Source organism: Ursus americanus, chromosome 12 (assembly GCF_024610735.1).
Source record: "Ursus americanus isolate L20-20 chromosome 12, mUrsAme1.1.p, whole genome shotgun sequence".
In the NCBI taxonomy this organism is placed as follows: Eukaryota; Metazoa; Chordata; class Mammalia; order Carnivora; family Ursidae; genus Ursus; species Ursus americanus.
The window spans coordinates 8,263,922-8,288,259 of NC_142138.1; the positions used below are offsets into that span (position 1 = coordinate 8,263,922).

At 39.5% G+C, this 24,338-nt stretch overlaps 1 protein-coding gene across 3 annotated transcripts in view; it reads right to left on the reverse strand.

Moving 5' to 3' along the window:
* Nucleotides 1-24,338, reverse strand: part of FAF1 (Fas associated factor 1) — a 483,547-nt gene that overhangs the window by 23,436 nt on the left and 435,773 nt on the right. For all 3 annotated transcript variants that reach the window (XM_087865864.1, XM_087865865.1, XM_045799577.2), the window contains one exon: nt 14,226-14,441. In XM_087865864.1, the coding sequence (XP_087721990.1) occupies nt 14,226-14,441 (216 nt within the window). The remainder of the gene's footprint in view (nt 1-14,225; nt 14,442-24,338) is intronic.

Genomic DNA, 24,338 nt, shown 5'->3' on the forward strand with positions numbered 1-24,338 from the left:
AACAGCTGGTATCTGTCGTGACAGGTAAAAGTTACCTATGGAATTTTAAAATGATAGATCCAATCCAGGAGAGTTGGCTTCATGGCTCCCCTAACTGCTTTTGGCTGTACCAACTAAAATGAGGGGAAAAGGTGCGGCCTTGTAATGCCTTTGGTTTTTGTTCTCTCAGGTGGCAAGAGAAAAGGATCACAAAATTTCCAAGGTGAGCTTTGGATAGGCCAAAAAATGCTAAAAGTTTGTATTGTACTCCCCTTCAAGTGGGAAGGAAAAAAAAAAGTTAAATTAGTTCCCAGGGCTGGAGCACAATTTTAGATAAACAAGAGGGGAAAAAAGGGAGAAAAACACTCCAGCCATTTCTTCAGTTTAGCTGTTGTCACCTCTGTTGCTGCAATAGCCAAGTATTGCTCCCTTCCCATCTTCCCTTGCATTCCAGCAGGGATCTTCCCCCGTAGTTTTAATATTAACCCTGTAAATGCTAAAAGGATTGCTAGGTGTTTGAGTAAATTTGCAATGAGAAAAGGGGGGGGGGATTTAAAAAAATAATGGTCTTATGGCTATTGTATCTGGATATATGGTAAAAATGAATATAAAAATTACATGCTTTTAATTTCATAAATGCTAGAGGAATCATCCTAACTAAAGAAAGCTGCAAATTGTGTTAGTAGAACACTACACTTCCTTGATTCTGCCACTGGTGAGTGGGTTAAAATTTAAACTGAGTACTGGAAATAGAAATAAATCTCCAGAACTAATGATTTTTGCTTATGGAAGCCTCTAGAAAAAGGGAAGTAACACGGGAAAGAGAGGTAATCTCCAGATAGAGACACACCTTGGGAGTTTTAAAAACAGTTTTTAGTTTGCTAGTGAGCTCTTAAAAAATCAGATCTCTGATCTTCAGAGGCTGATGATTTCCCTGTGTGGTGTGCATATTTTTGAATAGGTAAATTTGGACAATACCAAAAGGGCTTAGAAAAGCCTTGCTTGTCACTTGAATTTAGAACACTGCTGCCTGGTCCTGTGGCATCTTGGCTTTGCTGCTGCTGAAGAAAAGTTGCTGGCTTCTTTTGGAATCCTAAATCCACAGATCCTAATTGTCTAGACCTGACTCTAAACAAAAACCTGACACTGTCTGTTGTGAGCTGTTCCAGCATCAGAATGTGCTGTACTGAACTGAAAGCAAGCGTAAGCTCAATGAACGTGACTGACCCTGGAACTGTTGTAAATTTCGCACACCTCTCTGTGGGGCCTGAAATGTTGAAAACATCATAAGTATTGTCTATACTACCCGAGTCGCATACAAATGCCTGTAGGAAAGGGTTCGGTTTCTTGATAGGACCATCTAAAATCAAGCTGCTGACCGGCTTATATTTGGGATAGAGACTGACTGCATTCCTAATTTGTGATTCCTGCCAAAAGCTACAAGTTGGGATAGGGTACACCACAAGGAGTGTGACCTCTCTGCCCATTCCTGACAGACTGGACTCTTGACTTCCTTTGGGAGATGTCTCACTGCTGTTGACTTGTGTTCAACTTCCCAGCTTAGTTGCAGTTTGCAACAAAAGACTAATAAACTCTACCTTTTTCACCTCTCTCCTGGTATGCACACCTTAGAAAGACAATCTGATTATTAAATGTTGCTGTTCCCCAAAAGAGATTGATCTATTCTAGGCTGCTCACCAGATAAATGAACAGGGCAAAAGGAGTAGGAGGTTATGTAAACTCATTTTGAAATTTTTTTGTAATTCAGGATTTTGACCTGACCAACTTCTAAATATGATGTGTCTTTCTGGTGAAGTTGTATAAAAATGATTTTCTACAAAAATCTTTTGTCCCTCTTGCATACACAATCCTTCCAGAGAAAAGGTCTAGATGAGAGTAGGGGATGGTTAAAGAAAAAAAGTGAAATTATGATTGCTAAATGAAATGCACTGAGTTTGTAACAAAGGAGAAAAAAACAAAAACAAAACCCTGGCATCTGGGGGAAGGAGGAAAGCATTAAAATCTTTGCTTTTCCAAACTGTTCTTGGAAACTCTCCTCTCTTCTCTTCCTGAAGGAAAACTCCCCATGCTGGCTTTCCAAGCTTCTGCAAGTGCTTTGAATTCAAACTGACTGCTGAGTCTACAATCACGCATGACAGTGTGACTACGAGACAGAGGCGGTGGCCCCAGCTCCTTTACTTCCATAGAGAACGCCTCCAGATGTTATAGACACTCATGAGGCAGATGACCTGGTATCCTGGACAAGCAAATCTATTTGAGATTGTCTGCCTTAAGCAGTCCCTCTGAAACCAAGGGCTGAACCAAACTGTTCAGACTGACTCAGAACCCATGGGTGGGAAGTACCACACTGAGCCTAATGCATGTCCTGCTTGGGGTGCTCTAGCAATTAACTGTAAATTTTGTTTCCAGGTACCATGTATGCCCTCTGAGACTGTACTTCTTGTTTGTACCTTGATATCATGACACTGCCTGAGCCCTGGCAGATGTTCAGGTCAGCTTCAACTTAGCCAGAATTGTGCTATACCTGAATTGATGACTTGGGCTAGGTGAAAAAACGGTTACTACAGAAACTTAAGGAAGAAGCCACCTTGCTTTTTAAGATGGATTTCAATGGTTAATGGGATTTCTTTAAATTGGTGAAGTCCAGGATCCTTAAAAAGCATAACTGGGACCCACACTACAGGCTGCTCTTACTCTGAGTGTAGGGTCCTACTGATCATAATTTTTCTGTAAGGATGCCTTGGTCAATAGCAATGGGGGTGATATATATACAGAAAAGAGTTAACATAAGCAAGCCTGACTGATATTCTTTGAAAGGCTTGCTTACAAGGTTGGCCTTGGTAGGCATCTGGGAACTTGGTTTTTGGGAAGGTTCCCAACATTCCCAGAACTTGTAAGTGCGGTTCAATAAGCCTAAACTGCGCAAACCACATAGTTTGTGTTGTATGCCTGCTTTCCTTCTGGGATTCTGGAATTTGGGTACCTAGGCGGAGGGTATCTGCCTTTGTGATCAGGTTCCAATAAAAACCCTGGGTACACAAGTCCCTAGTAAGCTTCTTTGCTTGCCAACACTTCGCATATGTTGTTTCAAATCGCTGTTGGGGGATTTAAGCTCAATCTGTGTGACTCTCCTGGGAGAGAAATCTTGAAAGCATGTGCCTGGTTTCTCCTGGACTTCTCCCCATGTGCCTTTCCCCTTTGCCGATTTTGGTTTGTATCCTTTTACTGTAGTAAATTGTAGCCATGAGTATGACTACATGCTTAGTCTTGTGAGTCCTCCTAGGAAATCATCAAACCTGGAGGTGGTCTTGGGGTCCCCCCGACACATTATATGAAAAAGTTTTCTGCTTAGGATAAAAAGCATAGACTTTGGAGTTTCAAATCACAATTATGTCAGTTACTATGTATGTGACCTTGGCAAGATTACTTAAAAAAATATTTTATTTATTTATTTGAAAGAGACAGAGAGAGGGAAAGCACAGAGGGAGAGTGACAGGGAGAAGCAGACTCCCTGCTGAGTGGAGAGCCCAACGTGGGGCTCGATCCCAGGACCCTGAAATCATGGTATGAGCCAAAGGCAGATGCTTAACCAACTGAGCAACCCAGGCGTCCCGAAAGATTACTTAATGTCTCTTAGCTTCAGCTGTCCTATTTGTAAAACGGGGCTACTATCTATGTCTTAGGGTTTGTATAAAGATTCAATGAGAGAATGCTTTCTGAAGGGTCTGGCACAGGTTCTGGCGCAGAGTAGGATATTAATAATTGTTAATTCCCCTGTCTAATTGAGAGGTGGAAAAGGCTGTGAGAATTGAAGAGGTCACCAAATCAGCCATAAAAATTTCAAAGAAAACTTTCACATCAGAGATCCACCCACTTTTGGAAGGCTCAGACTCAATTCATCTTGAAACTAAGCAGGAAATTGTAGCAACACATTTCACTGCAAACCTCTTTGGTGTTTAGTCATATTTCCATGCAATCTCAACTAAGAGTATTCTGCTTTGTGGCAACAGTAGCATGGAGGAAGGAGGAGAGAATATGCTCCCTTAAAGGAAAATATGCTGAAAGTGAGATGGTGTGGTTTCATCCTACACACAGTGCCTTGCCCAGAGGCATGTCCAGCTGGTGAGCCATGTTATTTCTTCCAAGCACAAGGTCTACACATTTTATTTTATTTATTTATTTTTTAAGATAGATAGATAGATTTATCTATCTATCTGTCAGAGAGAGAGAGAGAGAGACAGAAAGAAAGCACAAGCAGGGGAAGCGGCAGGCAGAGGGAGAAGCAGGGTTCCCGTTGAGTAAGGAGCTGGATGCAGGACTTGATCCCAGGACCCAGCAGATGCTTAACTGAATGACCCACCCAGGGGTCCCAAGGTCTACACATTTTAAAGCATCGCATGTCCTGAGCACCTACCATGTGTCGTGTTCTTGCCCTCAAATCACCTCTCTTAATTCTATAACCACCTCATTCATAGCTATTATTTCTGCCTTGTACAGACAAAGGAACAAGTTTAGAGAGGTTGTGTGCCTCGCCCAACCTCCACCTGGTAACAGGTTCTTTTTACCACTGTGCTGTCTCCTTGTCATGACTGCCAATACTCAGAACACATTTTTCCTACACTAGGGAGACTGCAATAAATAGTGGACTTCTTCCAAGGAACAGTCTGTTATAACAGATATGACAAAATGCAGGTCACCCTCATATTAGGAATGAGGAGTGCGTGTCAAAACTTATTTTTTAAAGGTTAAGACAGGGCAAAAGCAGTGACTTGCTGGAAATGGATAAAAGGAACTCAGCATTACCAAATCAAGCAGCATGGGCCTCTGCCGTTTACCAAGTGTTTTCATTATCACTTTTAATCTTATCATCACAATATATTAGTGAGGACACATGACATTATCCTCACTTGAAAGATGAAGTAACTAAAATACAGCAAACAGAAATAATGTACTCAATGTAACTCAGCAAACAGATGGAAGTGCCAGTATTAGAACCAAGATCTCTCTGACTCCAAGTACAGATGCTATAGGAGAAACTGTGGAGCCATTTATCAAAATACTTAGTCCAGACATTGGTAGACTATGTATAAGCATCTCTCTAATCTGCCCCTTCTTGGCTGCATTTTTATCAATCTCATTTTATTTTATTTTTTTTAAAAGATTTTATTTATTTATTTGACAGAGAGGGACAGCCAGCGAAAGAGGGAACACAAGCAGGGGGAGTGGGAGAGGAAGAAGCAGGCTCCCAGCGGAGTAGCCTGATGTGGGGCTCGATCCCAGAACGCTGGGATCATGCCCTGAGCCGAAGGAAGACGCTTAACAACTGCGCCACCCAGGTGCCCCTATCGATCTCATTTTAGGTACTGCAACATCCCTTGACTATTCTTTTGGCTTCAGTCTTTCTTCATGTCAACTTATCTTTCCAGGCTGCCAGTGAGATATAACGGAAAGAATCAGGACCTTCATATTTAATTTCCACTTCCTGGTTATGTGATCTTGTACAAAACACTTAACTTACAAGCTTCAGTTCCTGTATCTGTAAAACGGGAATAATATTTGCCCGATATAATAGATTTTGGACATGGGTTTGAAATCTGCTTCTTTGTGCCTTTCATTTTTTCAACTATAAGGTAATGATAATACCCACTTCATAAGTCGGTTGTAAGGATTCAAACATAACTGCCTAATACACAGTGGGAACTCAATAAATGGTAGACAGCCTAAGCGTTGTCAGTTAGAAAGGTGGGAGCTGAAAGGAGGGAAGGAAGACTTATTTTAAATGGGGGGGGTCAGAAAAGGCCTCAATGAAAAGGCAACATTTGAGCAAGACTTGAAGGAAGGGCATGAGCAATGCAGATTTCTAGAGGAAGAAAGTGCACATGCAAGGCTTTGAAGTGAGAAAATGTTTTGCTGTATTTCACAAATAGCAAGGATGCCACGGTGACTGGAAAAGATTGAATGGAGTCAGAGAAATGCTAGGGAGTCACAGCAGGGAGGGCCTTCTAAAAGCTTGGAACTAGATGGGGAACCATTACAGGGTTTGGAGAAGTGATATGATTTGCCTTATGTATATATTTTAAAGTCTCTCTGTTTTTTAGAAAAGGAGACTGAAGGGTAGAAAAGTTGCATGGGTGGAGGGTGAGCGGCCAGTTAAGATACCACTGCAATAATCTGGACAATAGATTATAGTGGCTTGGTCTAGGGTTAGTTGTGGAGGTAGCAAGAAGTAGATTTAGAATATACTTTGAAGGTAAAACCAAGAGAATTTGCTTATGAGTTGGACAGAGAAATGAAAGACAAGTCAAAGATGACTCCAAGGTTTCTGGCCTGAAAAAAATGGAATGAAATTGCCATTTAATGAGTTGAGGAAGACTATGAGAGGAGCAGGTTTGGGGGAGGGTAGGAATCAGGAGTTCAGTTTTGACTATGTATATTTTATTTTTTAAAAGGTTTTATTTATTTATTTGATAGAGAGAGAGAGAAAGCACACAAGCAGGGGGAGGGGCAGAAGGAGAGGGAGAAGCAGGCTCCCTACTGAGCAGGGAGCCCGACTCGGGGCTCAATCCTAGGTCCCTGGGATCATGACCTGAGCCAAAGGCAGACACTTAACAACTGAGCCACCCAGGAGTCCCTGGTTTTGACTATGTTTAATTTGAAATGCCAATTATGCCAACTAGACATAAGGTGGAGGTGTTGAATAGCCAGTTGTGTGTACAAACATCTAAGAGTTCAGGGAGAGCCTGGGCTGAAGATACATACTTTTGGAGTTGTAACTGTATATATGACATTTAAAGCCACAAGACTGAATGAGATCACCTAGCTAATGAGGGTAGTAAGGGAAGAGATCAGAGGACTGATATTTCTTGAGTACCTACAATGTGCTGGGCAATGTGAATTTATAAAATATGAAATAATATATGGGTAATCTTACTTTGATGATAGCCATGATGACCATGTCATTACCTTGCACAACAAATCCACATGAAATAAAGCCAAGCTCCCTTGCCTGGTAGTCTAGATTTTACACAGTTTCCATTCCTAGAACTTTACAATTCCCATTTTCAACTAATCTAGTCTGCACTCCACTATTTAGCCATGCCTTGTGCTTTCTAATATTAGCTTCTTTCTTCAAGCTGTCCTGGCTACTGGAGAATGTTCTCCCCTTATCAGCCCAACAAAAATCCTATCCATCTCAAAGTTCTGTTCATCTGTTACTCCTGTACAAAGCCTTTCCTGATCACCCAGGTCAGCAGGGATCTTCATCAACTTTGACTTCTATTGCCGTTCTTGTCTGAGTACTCTTAGAACCCACTGCACGAACTGCATTATGTGGATTATTTTGTGTATGAGAAGCCAGGATACTCTCAAAGGCAAGGACCATGCCTTATTCTTTGGCTCTTAGCAAGTGCCTCAAAAAATAAAAAGTTTGTTGGTAAACAGAGTGTGAAATACAAGTAAGTGTATACTTTACCTACATTTGGCTGTGACTCTGTAATAGGAATTACGAAGACAATATGAAGAAATCAGAGAAGATGAAATCTTTGCAAGTGTATAAAACTGAGCTTCATTTACTCATTTAAAGTACTTTTCTAGATGATAAACTACCTCACTAATTTATTCCTTTCTTGAATAAATCAGGAGGCATGATGGCATAGGGATTAGGAGCACAGACCCCAGAGTCACACACTTAGGTCTGTATCTGGTTCTGATATTTACCATGACATTGGGCAAGTTACTTAACCTCTTTTGGGCCTGAGTTTCCCCATCTCAGTGAGGACAGGATGAATATTTACCTCAGAATAGTTTTTGTTTGTTTTGTTTTCTTTTCTTTATTTAAATTCAATTCTTTTCTTTATTTAAATTCAATTTAGTTAACATATAGTATATTATTAGTTTCAGGGGTAGAATTTAGTGATTCATCAGTTGCATGTAACACCCAGTGCTCATTGCATCAAGTGCCCTCCTGCATGCCCATCACCCAGTTACCCCATTATCCTCCACCTCCCCTCCAACAATCCTTAGTTTGTTTCCTAGAGTTGAGTCTCTTATGGTTTGCCTCCCTCTCTATTTTCATCTTATTTTATTTTTCCTTCCCTTCCCCTATGTTTTTAGGATTAAGTGAGATAATGCATATAGGGCACTGAGAATAGTAGAGTAAACGCTCAATAAATATTATTAGTAAAAATTTTTATTCTGAACATTTGGCTATTGGATAGTCTCATGATCATCGCCACTTTTCATATTTGGACAGTATCTCACAGTTCACAAAACACTTTTATACACGTTGCCTTGTTTATTGCTTCTAATTTATAGAGAAGAAAACAGATTTAGAGAGGGGGTGTGCCTTGTTCAAGGTTGCCCCAGCTAACCTTTCTGATTCCCAGTCCAATGTTCCTTCCTCTATATCACTGCCTTCCCTCTATTTCATCTCCTCAATCATTTCAACAGAGACACTTAAAAACTGAGTTTTCAGATTGATTCAGTGTATAAGACATTGTTAAGGCATAGGATGCTTCACTTCATTACTAAGTCTTCTAATTTAGAAAAGTATACATTTCTTAAACAAAACAAATAACCTGAAGAAATATAAATCACCCTTGCTAGAGAGAGTATTTTTTCCCCTTTAATTAAACTGCTAATATACCAGACTAGAGTTTCATGTAAGACCTGTTTAAGAAGAAGCTCTTTTAAAGCTTTTGTTACCTAGTTTCTTTTATTGTAAATATTATGTAAACAGTTTATCAGATGACTTCGACTTATAAACTCAAGCATCCTGTGGTCAAAATACTCCAGAAACATCTTCCCTTACAACATCACTTTTGAAAATAAAGCAGTTGAGAGGCTTGGGCTCTAGTCCTCCATGGTCATCAACTGCATGTATGCTCTCAAGCAAGCCATGTCACCTCAGGCCCTCACTTTCTCCATTTGTTGACTGACACTAATACTGCCTGCCTTGCTACCTCCCCAAGCTGAGAAGAAAAGGACTGAGATAACTCTGTGAATGCATTTGCACTTGAGTACGATCTCTTGGTTTCTTTCAGTCAAGCAGTTTTGTGTGGCTTAATGGCAAGATGCATGTAGTGGGGAAGTAATGGGAGGGAGGGAGAAGAACTGAGCAGGAAGAGGAGATGGTATGATTGTGTATGCTTTGGTAAAGAGTTTGTACTGTGGGCCATGAGAACCCTGGCGGCTTTTAAGCAGGAAGGAGATAAGATATCATCAAATCTATGTTTCAAAAAAATAATTCAAGAGTCAGTGGGGAGGACTGATGGGAGGTGGGGCAGACAAGACTGGAGTGAAGGGGGAAAAAAACCAAGGTTTAATCCAGCTAGGAAGATTTGAGCAGTGGGGCCAGGGGGGAAGGAGAGGAAAAGAACAGACTTGAGAGAAGTTTAGAGGCAGACTGATATTGTGACTGACTAGATATTAGCTGTGTTCCATTCTACAATCATTGTTCTTATTCTCTATATCTTGATCATTTAGGGATATTGGAAAACCTCAAATAATTAAATATGGTGATATTAAAATACCTGGAAGGAATGGAGCAAGCTCAGCAGTGGTAACTTTAACATGTATCTCGCTGATTAGATGCTTCATCTTGCTTTATCTTGAAAACAAAGCTTTTAAGATATAGGTAGTTCAATGGCATTAAAGTTTTTCCTTCTGTTTTTCTTTCTTTCTTTTTTTAAATCAGACAGTCTAATATAAATTGAAAATCAATCCCACTGCAATATTAGAGGCATTAACATATGAAAGTCACTGAAATACAGAATATTTTAAAAATTGGTGTTTGGAGCAGCAATTTATTGCATTTACTATGTGGATTCTAATGTTGATTTTCGAGTTTTATTGTTCTATTGCTCTGACTTTAAAGTGGAGCTCTGTAATCTATTAGCAGAGTTTTAAAAGGAGCCAGTGATCTTAAAAAGCAATGGCCATTAAAAAAACTTGGGCTTTAGTGTTGGCTCTGCTATTTATCATGTGACATAAGTAAAGTGTATCATTTTATCATGCTTTGATTCTTCCATCTGTAAAATGACAACACTGGCCTTGATACCTTTGAGATTCCTTTCAAATATATCAATAATTCCAATGACATTATTTTGTCTGGTTTAGAACATTTTGGTTTTTTTTTTTTTTAACATAAGTATCCATCATTGCTCTAAAGAAAGAATTCACTGCTACCATGCTTTCATTAGCTATAAGCCTTCCCCACCTCTTCTGTCTCTCTCCACTTAAGATAATTATAGCAGATACTGTTCACTATGTGGTAGGGACATAGTAGTTTACATTCACTTATTTAATTATTTTTTTTTTTTTTAAGATTTTATTCATTTATTTGACAGAGAGAAAGACCGCCAGCGAAAGAGAGGGAACACAAGCAGGGGGAGTGGGAGAAGAAGAAGCAGGCTCCCAGCACAGCAGGGAGCCTGATGCGGGGCTCGATCCCAGAACCCTGGGATCACGCCCTGAGCCGAAGGCAGATGCTTAATGACTGAGCCACCCAGGCACCCCTCACTTATTTAATTCTTAACCACAACTCTCTGAGCTAGATATTATTATTTTTCTTTTAAAGAAAGAAAGGTGAAGAAATAAACATTCAGCATGGCAAGTAAGTTGTCCAATGTCATACAATGGGTATCTGATGGAGTGGGATTCAGATACAGGTCTAATTACAACCAAAACTTTTATTTTTAACTATGCTATTCTGTTTCCACTCACCTAATATCTCATCGTGCAAGGCTCGGGTCAAATTCATTTCCCTTATAATGCCTTCCCTTATCAGGCTGAAATTACCTGTCCTTCCAACTATGGGTATAATTTATAATGCAATTTGTTTTAATTGTGTTTTCACTAGAATGTGAACTCTTCGAGGTCAGTAACAATTTCTTTTATTTCTGTATCATTGGTGTCTGGTACGGAGGTTGGCAGAATGACTGCTCAGCAAATGTTTTGCCGTACGGAAGAAAAAATATATGAACGCAGTGCAAATTAAACTACTTATATTTCCTTATGGTGGCAAATTGGATATCCTTGTGTTATCAATAAAGTCAAACACCATCCAACAGTAGTTTGTGGATACAGACTGGAAGTTTTACAAGGTTAAGAATTATGTCATTTTTCTCAGCATTGTGTTCCCAGTGCTAAGCTTAGTGCTTAATGTAATAAAGGCAGATGGGTGACAGAGGAAGGAATCCACATCCTCTAAATCTGTAAGGCTTTCCCCCCAGTTAATTTAAACAAACATCTACTGAGGGCCTTTCACTCTGTGAAATACCCTGCTAGAAACTTGTTTATACATTTCCTTTAAACATAAAGGGAGAAAGAAAAAATGATAAGCTATCGTTATGGAGGGGGAAAAAACTAGAAAGCAGGAGAAAAATACAAATACATTCATTACTTTTAGAATACAAAATGTCTGATATTGTATTTTGGAACACATGCATGTTTGTCTGCTTGGGGGTTCACATCTATAGGTCTGGAGGAAGAAATATTCTCGGGGGAAGAATGAGGGCTGTGTGATTACGTAAGTGACAAGGCACACGGGGCACTCACTAGTCCTGAAGATAATCTGCCATTACCATCCTCCTTCCCCAGTGCTCCCCAGTCATGTTATAAACAGAAGACCACACTTTCCAGTTGCAGGTGGAGCTTCTTTGAGTGATGTGGATAGGAGTAGGCAAAAGAAGGAAAACAGAGGAGGCAGGAAGGGGAAAGAGTTGTGGGATAAAAAGATAAGGATGAGGGAAGAGTGGAAAGAAGGGAAGAGAATAAAAAGGATAAAATGGGATTGGAAAGAAGGGGAGGGGTGGGAAAGAAGGCGAGAAAAGGGAAAAGAAAGGTTGGGGGATACTGACAATCTCATACTGACTGAGTGGCACTGGGCCAGTGCCCCACAGTCCAAAGGGGAACCGGGAAGCTGGCAGGGGCCCCTTACTCTGACTCCAAGGCAGGGGGAGTAGTAGTAGGGGTTAGGATCATTGTTCAACTTTAGCACTCAACTACTTCAATACCGACTACCTCTCAATGCCCAAGTAAGCAAATGGGCCACTGGTGTTCACATGGCTCTAACACATCCTAGAGGTATAGCTTAACGGCCAAACAATTGGTAACTGTTATTAGCAAAACAGACAGCAAAACAACAACAAGAACAACAACAACAACAGCAGCAAAAACCAAGTAACTCTATGTTCCCAGCACCTTGACAATCAGCTTTTCTGAGGAAGGCCTGTGTCTGCTGCTATTTTGGTTGTCCCACAGTGCTCGGTTCAGTGGTATACCCACCAGACATTTAGTAAATAGTTGGACAGCTGGGAAATCTTAACATGAAGTATTGTTTTGATTGGAGGGTGGGGGTGCAGAAGAACATTTACCAGGTCCTGTGGTGAGAAATCAGTCTCTGCTTTGTGAAGAAAAGGCTGAAGACACAATAAGACTCCCAGAGTTAAGTCTTATGTTATTTGTTATTAAAGAGGCGAGGTCTTAAGATGTGCTTTTTAACAGTCTTTAGTTTGGTTGTAATTTAAGATGACTTTTACAAATTAGATCCTAATCCTTGCAGACACAGATGGCTGTTACAGAATAGCCTTGCAAAAACACTAGTCATTTGACTTGAAAGAGCATTCAGACAAGGATGAAGGGCCATTAACTCTCACCCTACCCCTGGCTCTAGGAGGTCTAAGGAGTCCTGGGTGGGCTTTCTGGGTTTAGGTCTCGGTCTGGAATCTGGGTGGGCCTAGGGCTTCTGTTCACATTTGGAACAGCTTCTCTAGGTCACTCTGGAATCAGAGATTTAGGTCAGACTGGAGATCATTACCATTTGACAACAGTAACTAAATGCTTATGTGTGAGGTACCATGCTGGGAACTTCAGGGGAGGTGGACATGAACATATGGACAGCCTTTGTAAAAAATTATAGAACGCAACACAAGATATTCATTCCCTCCTTAGAAAATACTTTCTTATATTGGGCCAAAACTGCCTCCTATAACTTTCAAATCATCGGTCCCAGTTCTGTCCTTGGAGCCTCACAAAGTAAGATCCCTCTTTTTTATGGCAGGTCTTGAAGTAGCTGAAGACAACAATCAAGTCTCCCATGGCCTTTCCATCGCTAGAGGAAATGTTCCTCAAATGATATGATTCCCTGTTCCCTCATCTTTGTACCAGCCCTGCTCTAGACATGCTCTTTTTTGTTCAGGCCTCAGCATCGAGTCTAAGGACTCTTTGAGGGCAAGTTTATCAAACTTGCCCTCACAGTTAGGACCGTTAAGTTATCCTCTCATTGGGATTATACCTCCAAAAAAGCAGCTATCATTTGTTAGCAGCCACAACACAATAATGTATATTCGGCTCAGTTCAACCATAACCTTTGATAGAGCGTGGTCTCTCCATCCCAAATCTGAGTAATTAATTCTCTAAATCTAATGTGGGAATCTCTTTCTCTATCTCTGAATATTTCTGTAAAATTCTTATAGGTCCATTTTTGTCTATTGTTTTAGTATTTTAAGGTTTTCTTGAATCTTATTTTTCATAATCCATAAATCTGATAAAGTCTTCATGTAAGTTCCAATAAGCATGGTGAATAATAAAGGCTTAAATATAGAACCTCTTGGTTCCCTCTAGGGAGCGGGTAATCACTTAGTCAACACTTTTTGGATACCGTCATTTAATCAGCAATGAAACTACCTAACTATAGATTTACATCTTTCTACTTTGCCCCAGGATACTATTAGAGACTATCAAATACCTTGCTGAAATACAGAAACACAGGGAATACAGGTCATCCTCCGTGACTTCCCAGGATAGTAAGAACTATCAAATCACAAAACACTCTTGGTTTAGCATGACTTAGTGAACCTATAATCATTGACCCTGGTTGAATTGTTAAGCTGTTAAGCACACAATTCTCAGATCTATTCTGAGGTATATCGAGATGAGATCTTGGGAAAGCCTACACGGATGCTGGAATAGGGGAAATAGCTAGGAAGGAAGAAAGACCTAGTACCTAATTTCTTCTATAGGCTCCTAGGCACAAGTCTGTTGGCCGGTGAAGATATACCTTCTCCGAAGGCTGAGGAAAGAACGGTGCGCAGAACAAACTACTCCTAGGTGTGTGGTCTTGTAGTAGGCTGTACCAGGGGATTTCTCTTGGACTATTTTGTCCAGCCCTAATGATGGGATATCTCCCACTGGACACGTTTCCTAAAATAGGCATGTGAACTTACATCTCTCCTAGGAAAGGTACTCAGTAACTTGAACTCGTCCCATGGAAATCCTTTGGAAGCTACAAAATCAAAGACAATCTGGAGCTTATTGCTGGCCAGGAACCGCCGCTCAAGGAACTCGCCACTGGGGGTCCGGATCCGCAGTTTGCTCACTGGTTCGGCATTTTCTTCCTTTGGCTCTGGAGGCAGGGCCTGCTCTAAGGAGAGCCGGATGGCCTAAAGAAAGCAAAAACCAGGTGTCAAAGTGTGTGATAGATAGGATTGTGGGGAGTGGGGCAGGAAGAGCCTAGAAGAAAGCTGCTGCTTTGTATAAACTCATCAAAAAGTTAGTCTATTTATTAACCAAGCCTGATGCTTGACAATAGAATCATGTTTTTCATTTTCTTAATATTAGTCTAATAAGCAATTAATTAAAATAAGTCCCACCTTGATGACATGTATTATTAAATTGATAGGTAATCACATAGAAAAGAAATATAATTTAATTGTTTTTTACTGAAGGGCTCAGGTGTTTGTGATTGAGGAAAGAGGTATCAAGTACCTAATTGCTTCCTTTCTAGGGTATGAATTAAGGCTATTAGAAACATTTACAAAAGACACATGTAAATAATATATTTGAAAACATACATTTCCCAAGTCAAAATAACTAAAGAGTTTGTAGAATACTAGATATTATGTTAACATCAAAAGGGAGTGGAAAGATTCACTTGGGGTGATGAAAAACTTTGGAAATAGTGGTGATGGCTGCATGGCATTATGAATATAATTAATGCCATTGAAATGTACACTTAAAAATGGTTACAAAGGCAAATTTCTGTTACATATATTTTGCCACAATAAAAAGAAAGTGGAATGGAATGGAAAGAAATGAAAATATCAGGTTTATTGGAGGTAGGAGACCACAGTCCTAGTTCCAGCCTTGTCACTAACTTGCTGTGGGACTTGGCCAAGTCCAGATTTCTGGACCTAGAGATGGCCCAAACTCTTCATTTTACAGGTAAAAATACAGATTCAAACAGGTGGAGTAGACTGTTGAGAGATCTCATGGCTAGAGCTTGGCTTGAACCTAGGTTTCCTGGTTCTCAACCTATAATATTGCATTGTTTCACATTCATGATACATTCCATTGGATACTCCACTGGAAGTTAGATGGTTTCTGATGTAGGAATATATGGCAGAAATTCACAAAAATCTTTTTGTTTCTAGTACTCCAGGAGGCTCCTTAGGTAAGTAAGTCTGATATCAGCATGCTCCATCTCATAGTTATATTCTTGCCTGGTTACTTTGACATTTTCATGTTCCCAATTTATCATCAATAGAAAAACAAAATACTCCCTCAACTGATCTACAACTATTTTTAAAAATTAATTTATTTATTTGAGAAAGAGAGAGCAAACGAGCACGAGCAGGGGTAGGATCAGAGGGAGAGGAACAAGCAAACTCTGTGCTGAGCACGGAGCTGGACATGGGGCCTGATCCCACGACCCTAAGATCACGACCTGAACCAAAATCAAGAGTCGGAGGCTTAAATGTCCGAGCTACCCAGGCACCCCAACCTACAATGGTTTCACTTATTTGTGGAACATAAGGAATAGCATGGGAGGACATTAGGAAAAGGAACGGCAGAGTGAAGGGCAAATCAGAGAGGGAAATGAACCATGAGAGACTATGGACCTCAGGAAACAAATGGAGGGTTATGGGGGAGGTGGAGGGATGGGTTAGTCCAGTGATGGGTATTAAGGAGGGCATGTATTGCATACATTGTATGCAAACAATGAATCATGGAACACTACATCAAAAACTAACGATGTTCTGTATGGTGACTAACATAACATAATATAAATAAATAAATAAATAAATAAATAAATATTTTAATTAAAAAAAAAAGAAATTGAGACCAAGAAATGATGACATAAGAAATATAATCCAAAAATCAGAATAGGAAGTTAAACCAATTACTTTTGCCTTTTCTTTCTTTCTCTTTTTTTTTTCATCCTTTCTTTTTTGGATAGCATGAGTAGAAATTTATCTAATACTGGCGTTCTGGTCATCAATGAGTTTCAGATGAATATTTTCCAATATTAAGCTATTTTAGTAACACTGTCATATATTAATAACCCAATGAATAGATGAACCTGTGTTTATCAAAATTAAATTCCAGTTGTACTATGTCTATTATAGCATTCTCTGTACTGTACATAGTTATTTGTTTAATGTCTGGCTTTCCCACTAGCTTGCAACCTCCGTAAGAGTGTGGAAACATGCCTTACTTCTTATTCCAAGAGTAACGCATAGCACAAAATAGATGCTCAATATGTATTTGGTAAGACAAGGAATAAACTAACATGTTGACTGAAATAATATGCAAAAATGTTTAGTATGGTGATAAGCACACAGCAGGTGCTAAATAAATGATAAAAGAATTTGAGTCTCATGGGCTCTATCCCTAGTAACCAAGAACTGATCTTTCCTTGGTCTGAGGTCTGACTTCCTCCAGCATCAACTTTCAGATTAATTTTCTATACACATGTCCCTTAAGGGCTAACCAAGAGTTGCTTGTAGGGATAAACAACCTCTGTAGATTAGAGTTGTACACATTTTCTAAACTATTAGGTGGTATCATTTGACTATTTTTTTAAAACTTATTTATTTTAGAGAGAGAGAGTGAGTGCACAAATGAGAGGGGTAGAAGGCAAGGGAGAGAGAATCTCAAGCCGACCCCACGCTCAGCGCAGAGCCAGGCACAGGGCTTGATCTCCTGACCCTGAGATCATGACCTGAGGTGAAACCAAGAGTCGGATGCTTAACTGACTGTGCCAACTGAGCAGGCACCCCCTCATTTGAGTATTTCTAACAATGTGGTTCTTTAAAACTATGTCTTTGATGGCCAACAGACATATGAAAAGATGTTTATCATCACTTATCAGGGAATTACAAATCAAAATTACAATGAGATATTACTTCACATCTGTCAAAATGGCTAATATCAACAACACAAGAAACAACAGGTGTTGGTGAGGATGTGGAAAAAAAGGAAGCCTCTTGCACTGTTGGGTGGGAATGTAAACTGGTGCAGCCACTCTGGAAAACAGTATGGCTGTTCCTCAAAAAGTTAAAAATAGAATTACCCCACAATCCAGCAACTGCACGGTTGGGTATTTACCCAAAGAATACAAAAACACTAATTCAAAGGAATACATGCACCCCTATGTTGATTTATTTATTTTAAAGATTTTATTTATTTATTTGACAGAGAGTGAGAGCACAAGCAGGGGGAGCAGCAGGCAGAGGGAGAGGGAGAATCAGGCTTCCTGCTGAGCAGAGAGCCTGACGTGGGGCTCAATCCCAGGACCCTAGGATCACGACCTGAGCCCAAGGCAGATGCTTAACTGACGGAGCCACCCAGGCACCCCACCCCCTGTATGTTTATACAGCAGCATTATTTACAAGAGCCAAGATATGGAAGCAGCCCAAGTATCCATCAATTGATGAATGGATAAAGAAGAGGTGGTATATACAATGGAATATTACTCAGCCATAGAAAAGAACGAAATCTTGCCATTTGCAACAACATGGATGGAGTTACAGAGTATAAGGCTAAGTGAAATAAGTCAGTCAGAGAAAGACAAATACTATACGATTTCACACATATGTGGGGTTTAAGAAACACAACAAATGAGCAAAGGGGAAAAATGAGAGAGAAAGAGACAAACCAAGAAACAGACTTGTAATTATATAGAACACACTGATGGTTACCAGAGGGGAGGTGGGCAGGGGGATGGGTGAAACAGCTGATGGAGAATAAAGAATGAACTTGTCGTGATGAGCACTAGGTGATGTATGGAATTGTTGAATCACTATATTGTACACCTGAAACTAATATAACACTGTATGTTAACTGGAATTAAAATAAAAACTTAAAAAAACCTATGTCTTTGAGATTAAAAAATATTTTCCTGATTATAAAAATAATGTATATAATCATTGCAAAAATAAATGATAAGTGATCAAGAGGTCGCCACTGCTATCATTTGAGTGTTTACACCCATTAATTTTTTAAACCATTTTTAAGTGTATAATTTAGTGGCATGAAGTACATTCACAATGTTGTGTTACCATCACCATCACTTATTTCTAAAACTTTTTCATCAACACACTCTCCATCAATTTTTTGTGCACATTTTTGTATAATATATATATATATATATTTTTTTTTTTAGATTTTATTTATTTATTCGACAGAGATAGAGACAGCCAGTGAGAGAGGGAACACAGGCAGGGGGAGTGGGAGAGGAAGAAGCAGGCTCATAGCGGAGGAGCCTGATGTGGGGCTCGATCCCATAACGCCGGGATCACGCCCTGAGCCGAAGGCAGACGCTTAACCGCTGTGCCACCCAGGCGCCCCCATAAGTATATATATTTTAAACTTTTTTTTTACAAAACTTGAATCATTGTTGTATTGTATATTGCCCAAAGTCATGTATTTTGTCATTGTTTTAAAGTTTTTATTGAAATACAACACACATATGAAAAGGTGCATTGTATGGAGATAGTGAGCTATAGTGTACAACTTGATAAATTTTCAGAAGTGAACATACCTATATTAGTGGCACACTGATCAAGCATCTCAGAAGTCCTTTTGTGCCCTTCCTAAAAATTATCTTCCTTAATCACTATCCTGACTTCTAACACTGCAGTTTTAAAAGACTTTAATAATTAAATGTGATGTATGGCTAAGAAATAGGCTTTGGGTATGACAGACAGAGGTTCAAATCTTGGCTATTAGGCATATGACAGTCTTCACGAATTTAAGTTACCCCATATAAGAAATAGGGCTGATAATACCTTCCTCAAAAAGGTTTTTGTATAAAATGCAGTAACGTTTATAAAACACTTAGCAAATCATGACACATGGCCAGCACTCAGTAAGGCCCTAGCATGGAACCTTATGAGGTACTACTGTGCTCAACAGATGACAGTTGTTGGTGTTGTTATCATTATCGTTATTATAATCCCTCTGCACCTACTTTAAATCAGAACTTAATGTGATATTTCCTGGTTTCTCCTCCTGTTCTCCCTTTAATCCACCTGTCTGCTTGCTTTCTATTTTGACATTTCCCTGCACAGTATAACAACAGATGCTACATTATTGTCTGAACTCAACCAATTATACTACAGAAGAATAAACAACAGTAGCTCATTACCCCACTCATTGTGCAGACAATATCTGCTTCCTCAATGCACCCAGTCTCTAGGGCTTTTCCCCAGAATGAAAACAGACCTCAGATATCCCACCAGTGGTCCCAATGTGGAAAACAATGAAGAGATATTAGGTAAGTTGGCAACCTTGGGATCTGAATACCCAAGTTTTACTGGCAAAAAAGAACAAACATACATCAGTAGCTCGGTTTCAAATATACTGGCAAAAAACAAAGGACTCATATAAGTAAACATTGTTATAAAACAATGACATAAAGGACACCTACACTTGAATAGCAGTCATAGTATAAACGCCATTGTTAAACTTCAATTTGGTTTGCTCAACAAATATAATTTTTTATTTGCATTATTTTAGGTTTGTAACAAAGCAAGGAAACCTAGTATAAGTTGGAAATAAAAACTGACCTTGGACTTTTTGTTTTACTAAAAAATATGAATACTCAAAACATTCACATCTGAGGGTGAGAAATGGGACTTCTTTGAAGTGAAAGTAAAGATAAGACACCCAGAAAATACAGTTTCTACACAATTACATTTTTTTTAAACAGGAAAAATAATATATACTCACCCCAATCTCTTACAATAAAAATCAAGGACTGACTTAATTTATACACATACATATACAAGTACATAAATACACGCATGCACATATTATCTTCTAGGCTTCTATGAGTACCCACCAAGTAACAGTTTATAGCTGGCTGAAGCAGAGTTTGAAATAGGCTAAAGCTAATAGTTATTAATTCCACGAATTCTTACTGAGCACCTCCTACGTGCTAGGCATTGTTCTAAATGATAGGAAAATATCAGTGAACAAAATAGTTAAAAAAAATTCTGCTTACATGGAGGCTGTATTTTTGTAGGGCGGAAGAAAGACAACAAATACACACATAGGAAAATGTATAGTTTATCACAAAGTGATGAGTACTATGAAAAGAGTGTGGGGAAGCTGGTAGAAAGGAGGGCAGGGTACAACTTTAAACTCCGTAAACCTTGGGGCGCCTGGGTGGCTCAGTTGGTTAAGCCTCCAACACTTGGTTTTAGCTCAGGTCATGATCTCATGGGTGGTAAGACTGAGCCCCTCGACCGATGAGCCCTGCACTGAGCCCCACACTCAGTGGGGAGTCTGCTTGAGATTCTCTCCCTCTGCCCCTTCCCCCAAGTGCACATGCTTTCCCTCTCTCTCTCTCAAATAAAGAAATCATTAAAAACCCACAAAAAACAAACTAGCAACTCTGTAAACCTCAATAAGCAAAAACTGTAGGCCAGTGAGTAAAAGCCTAAAAGAGAGAGGGAGTCACATGGACATTTAGATCAGAGAGAAGTATTACAGGCAGAAGTCACAGTAACTGCCAAGCCCCGGTGTCTGGCTTGATTGAGGAATAGCAAGACAGCCAATGTGGCTGGAGCAGAAAGATCAGGAGAAGATGGGGATGGAGCTGGTTAGAGAGGAATCAAAGGAGAGGGGTGAGTAAATCATACATGGCTTTGAGTACCCCATAGAATGATTTTTTCCCCATTTTAAAATTGAGATATAATTTATATACAGTAAAACCCATCCCTCTAAATGTATAATTCTGTGAGTTTTGATAAATGCATATATTTACATAACCATCATCATCAATAAAGATAAAGAACAGTTCTATCACTGTCCCCCCACCGCTGTCCCCTGCCCCCGCGTCCCACGCGCGCACACGCGCACACACACGATTCCCTCATTCCTAGCCCTTGGCAACTTCCAATCAGTTTTCTGTCCCGTTTCACCTTTTCTAGAATGTTATATAAATATAGTCATAAATATCATATAATTGGCTTCCTTCATTTAGTGTAATGTATCTGAAACTCATCCATGTTGTAGACTGAATCAGTAGTTCATTCTTTTTTTTTTTTTTAAAGATTTTATTTATTTATTCGACAGAGATAGAGACAGCCAGCGAGGGAGGGAGGGAGAGTGGGAGAGGAAGAAGCAGGCTCATAGCGGAGGAGCCTGATGTGGGGCTTGATCCCATAACGCCGGGATCACGCCCTGAGCCGAAGGCAGACGCTTAACCGCTGTGCCACCCAGGGGCCCCAGTTCATTCTTATTTATTGCTAAGTGGTATTCCATTGTATAGATATACCAGTTTGATAACCCCTTCTCCAGTTGGGGGATACTTGAGTTGTTTCCAGTTTTTGGTGACTACAAATAAAGCAACCAAAGGGTGCCTGAATGGCTCAGTCGGTTAAATGTCTGCCTTCAGTTCAGGTCATGATCCCAGGGTTCTGGGATAGAGGCCCGCATCAGGCTCCCTGCTCGGCAGGGAGCCTGCTTCTCCCTCTCCCAATTCCCCTGCTTGTGCTCTCTGTCAAATTAAAAAAAAAAAAAATCTTAAAAAAAAAGTGGCTATACACATTTATGCACAGATTTTTGTGTGAACATAATTTTACTGTTAACTTTCATTTCACCCGTGTAAATACCTAGGAGTCTGACTGCTGGGTCATATTGTATGTACATGTTTAACTTTAAAACAAAGTGCCAAATTATTTTCCAAAATGGATGTACCATCGTTAATGACTGTCATCATTAATATATAAGAGTTCCAGTTGTTCTTCATCTTTGCCAGTAGTTTTTTCTTTCAAAAAGCCATCTAATTGGTGTGTACCTATTGTGGGTTTTTTTAATAATAATTTTTTATTATGTTATGTTAGTTACCGTACAGTACATTCCTAGTTTTTGATGTAACGTTCCACGATTCATTACTTGCGTATGACACCCAGTGCACCATGCAATACGTGCCCTCCTTACTACCCATTACCGGCCTATCCCAATCCCCCACCCCCCTCCCCTCTGAAGCCCTCAGTTTGTTTCTCAGAGTCCATAGTCTCTTGTGGTTCATTCCCCCTTCTGTTTACCCCCCCTTCCTTCTTCCCTTTCTTCTCCTACCGATCTTCCTAGTTCTTATGTTCCATAAATGAGTGAAACCACATAATTGTCTTTCTCTGCTTGACTTATTTTGCTTAGCATTATCTCCTCCAGTCCCATCCATGTTGCTGCAAATGTTGAGAACTCGTTCTTTCTGATAGCTGAGTAATATTCCATTGTATATATGGACCACATCTTCTTAATCCAGTCATCTGTTGAAGGGCATCTCGGCTCCTTCCACGATCTAGCAATTGTGGACAATGCTGCTATGAACATTGGGGTGCATATAGCCCTTCTCTTCACTACATCTGTATCTTTGGGGTAAATACCCAGTAGTGCAATTGGTGGGTCATAGGGTAGCTCAATTTAACTTTTTAAGGGATCTCCACAATGTTTTCCAGAGTGGCTGTACCAACTTGCATTCCCACCAACAGTGTAAGAGGGATCCCCTTTCTCCACATCCTCTCCAACATTTGTTGTTTCCCGCCTTGTCAATTTTTGCCATTCTAACTGGCGTAAGGTGGTATCTTAATGTGGTTTTGATTTGAATTTTCCTGATGGCTAATGATTTTGAACATTTTTTCATGTGTCTGTTAGCCATTTGTATGTCTTCATTGGAAAAGTGTCTGTTCATATAATACGCATTTCCCTAATGACTAATAATGTTGAGCATCTTTTCACGTGTTTATTTGCCCTTGTGTATATCTTCTTTGATAAAGCGTTCATTTAAATATCTTGCCCATTAAAAAATTTGGACTACTTGTATTATTATCGAACGTTAACAGTTCATTATGTATTCTGGACAGTAAATATATGATTTTCTTAGTCTGTGGCTTGTCTTTTCAATTTCTTAACAGTGTCTTTTGAACAGAAGTTCTTAATTTTGATTTAGTCTAATTTAGATACTTGTTATTTTACAGATTATACTTTTGGTGTCAGATCTAAGAAATCTTGGCTTAACTCAAGATCATGAAGATTTTCCGTTTTCTTCTCGGACTTTAATAGTTTTGGGTCTATGACCCATTTTGAGTTAGTTTTTGCATGTGATGCAAGAAATGGACTGGGAGGTTTTAATTGTTTTGTGTTTTTACTTTTTTTGCATATGAATATTCAATAGTTGCAGCATTATTTGTTGAAAAGATGATCCTTTTTCCATCGAATTGCCTTTGCACCTTTGTTGAAAATCAATTGATCATATGTGTGAGTCTATTTTTGGACTATTCTGTCTCATTGAACTATGGGTCTATCCTTTTCCCAATTCCCATACTGTCTTGGATATATTGTCTTGAACTCTGGAAGTAGTCTTCCAACTTTGTTCTTTTTCAAAATTGTTTTGGCTTTTCCAGTTCTATTGTCGTTTCATATCAATTTTAGAATCACTTTGTCAAATTCTTTTTTTTTTTTAAAGATTTTATTTTTTTGACAGAGATAGAGACAGCCAGTGAGAGAGGGAACACAAGCAGGAGGAGTGGGAGAGGAAGAAGCAGGCTCGTAGCGGAGGAGCCTGATGTGGGGCTTGATCCCATAACGCCGGGATCACGCCCTGAGCCGAAGGCAGACGCTTAACCACTATGCCATCCAGGTGCCCCCAAATTCTTTTTTTTTTAATTTAAATTCAATAGCCAACATATAGCAACATACAGTGCATCATTAGTTTTTGATGTAGTGTTCAATGATTCATTAGTTGCATATAACATCCAGTGTTCATCACATCACATGCCCTCCTTAATGCCCATCATTTCTTTTAAAAAAACCCTGCAGATGTTGATTAGAATCACTGTTAAGATTGTAGCTTTTATCTTGATATGAAGCTATTGTGGGTTTCTGAAGTGACATGATGTGCCAATTGTTTTTAAAAAGGATTTATTAAAGGACATATAGGGAAGGCAAAAATGGAGGCATCAAGTCAAGTTGGGAGGCTACTAAAGTAACCCAGGTAATAGTTAATGGTGGCTTCCATGAGCGTGGTAATGGAGTTAGTGAGTAGTATC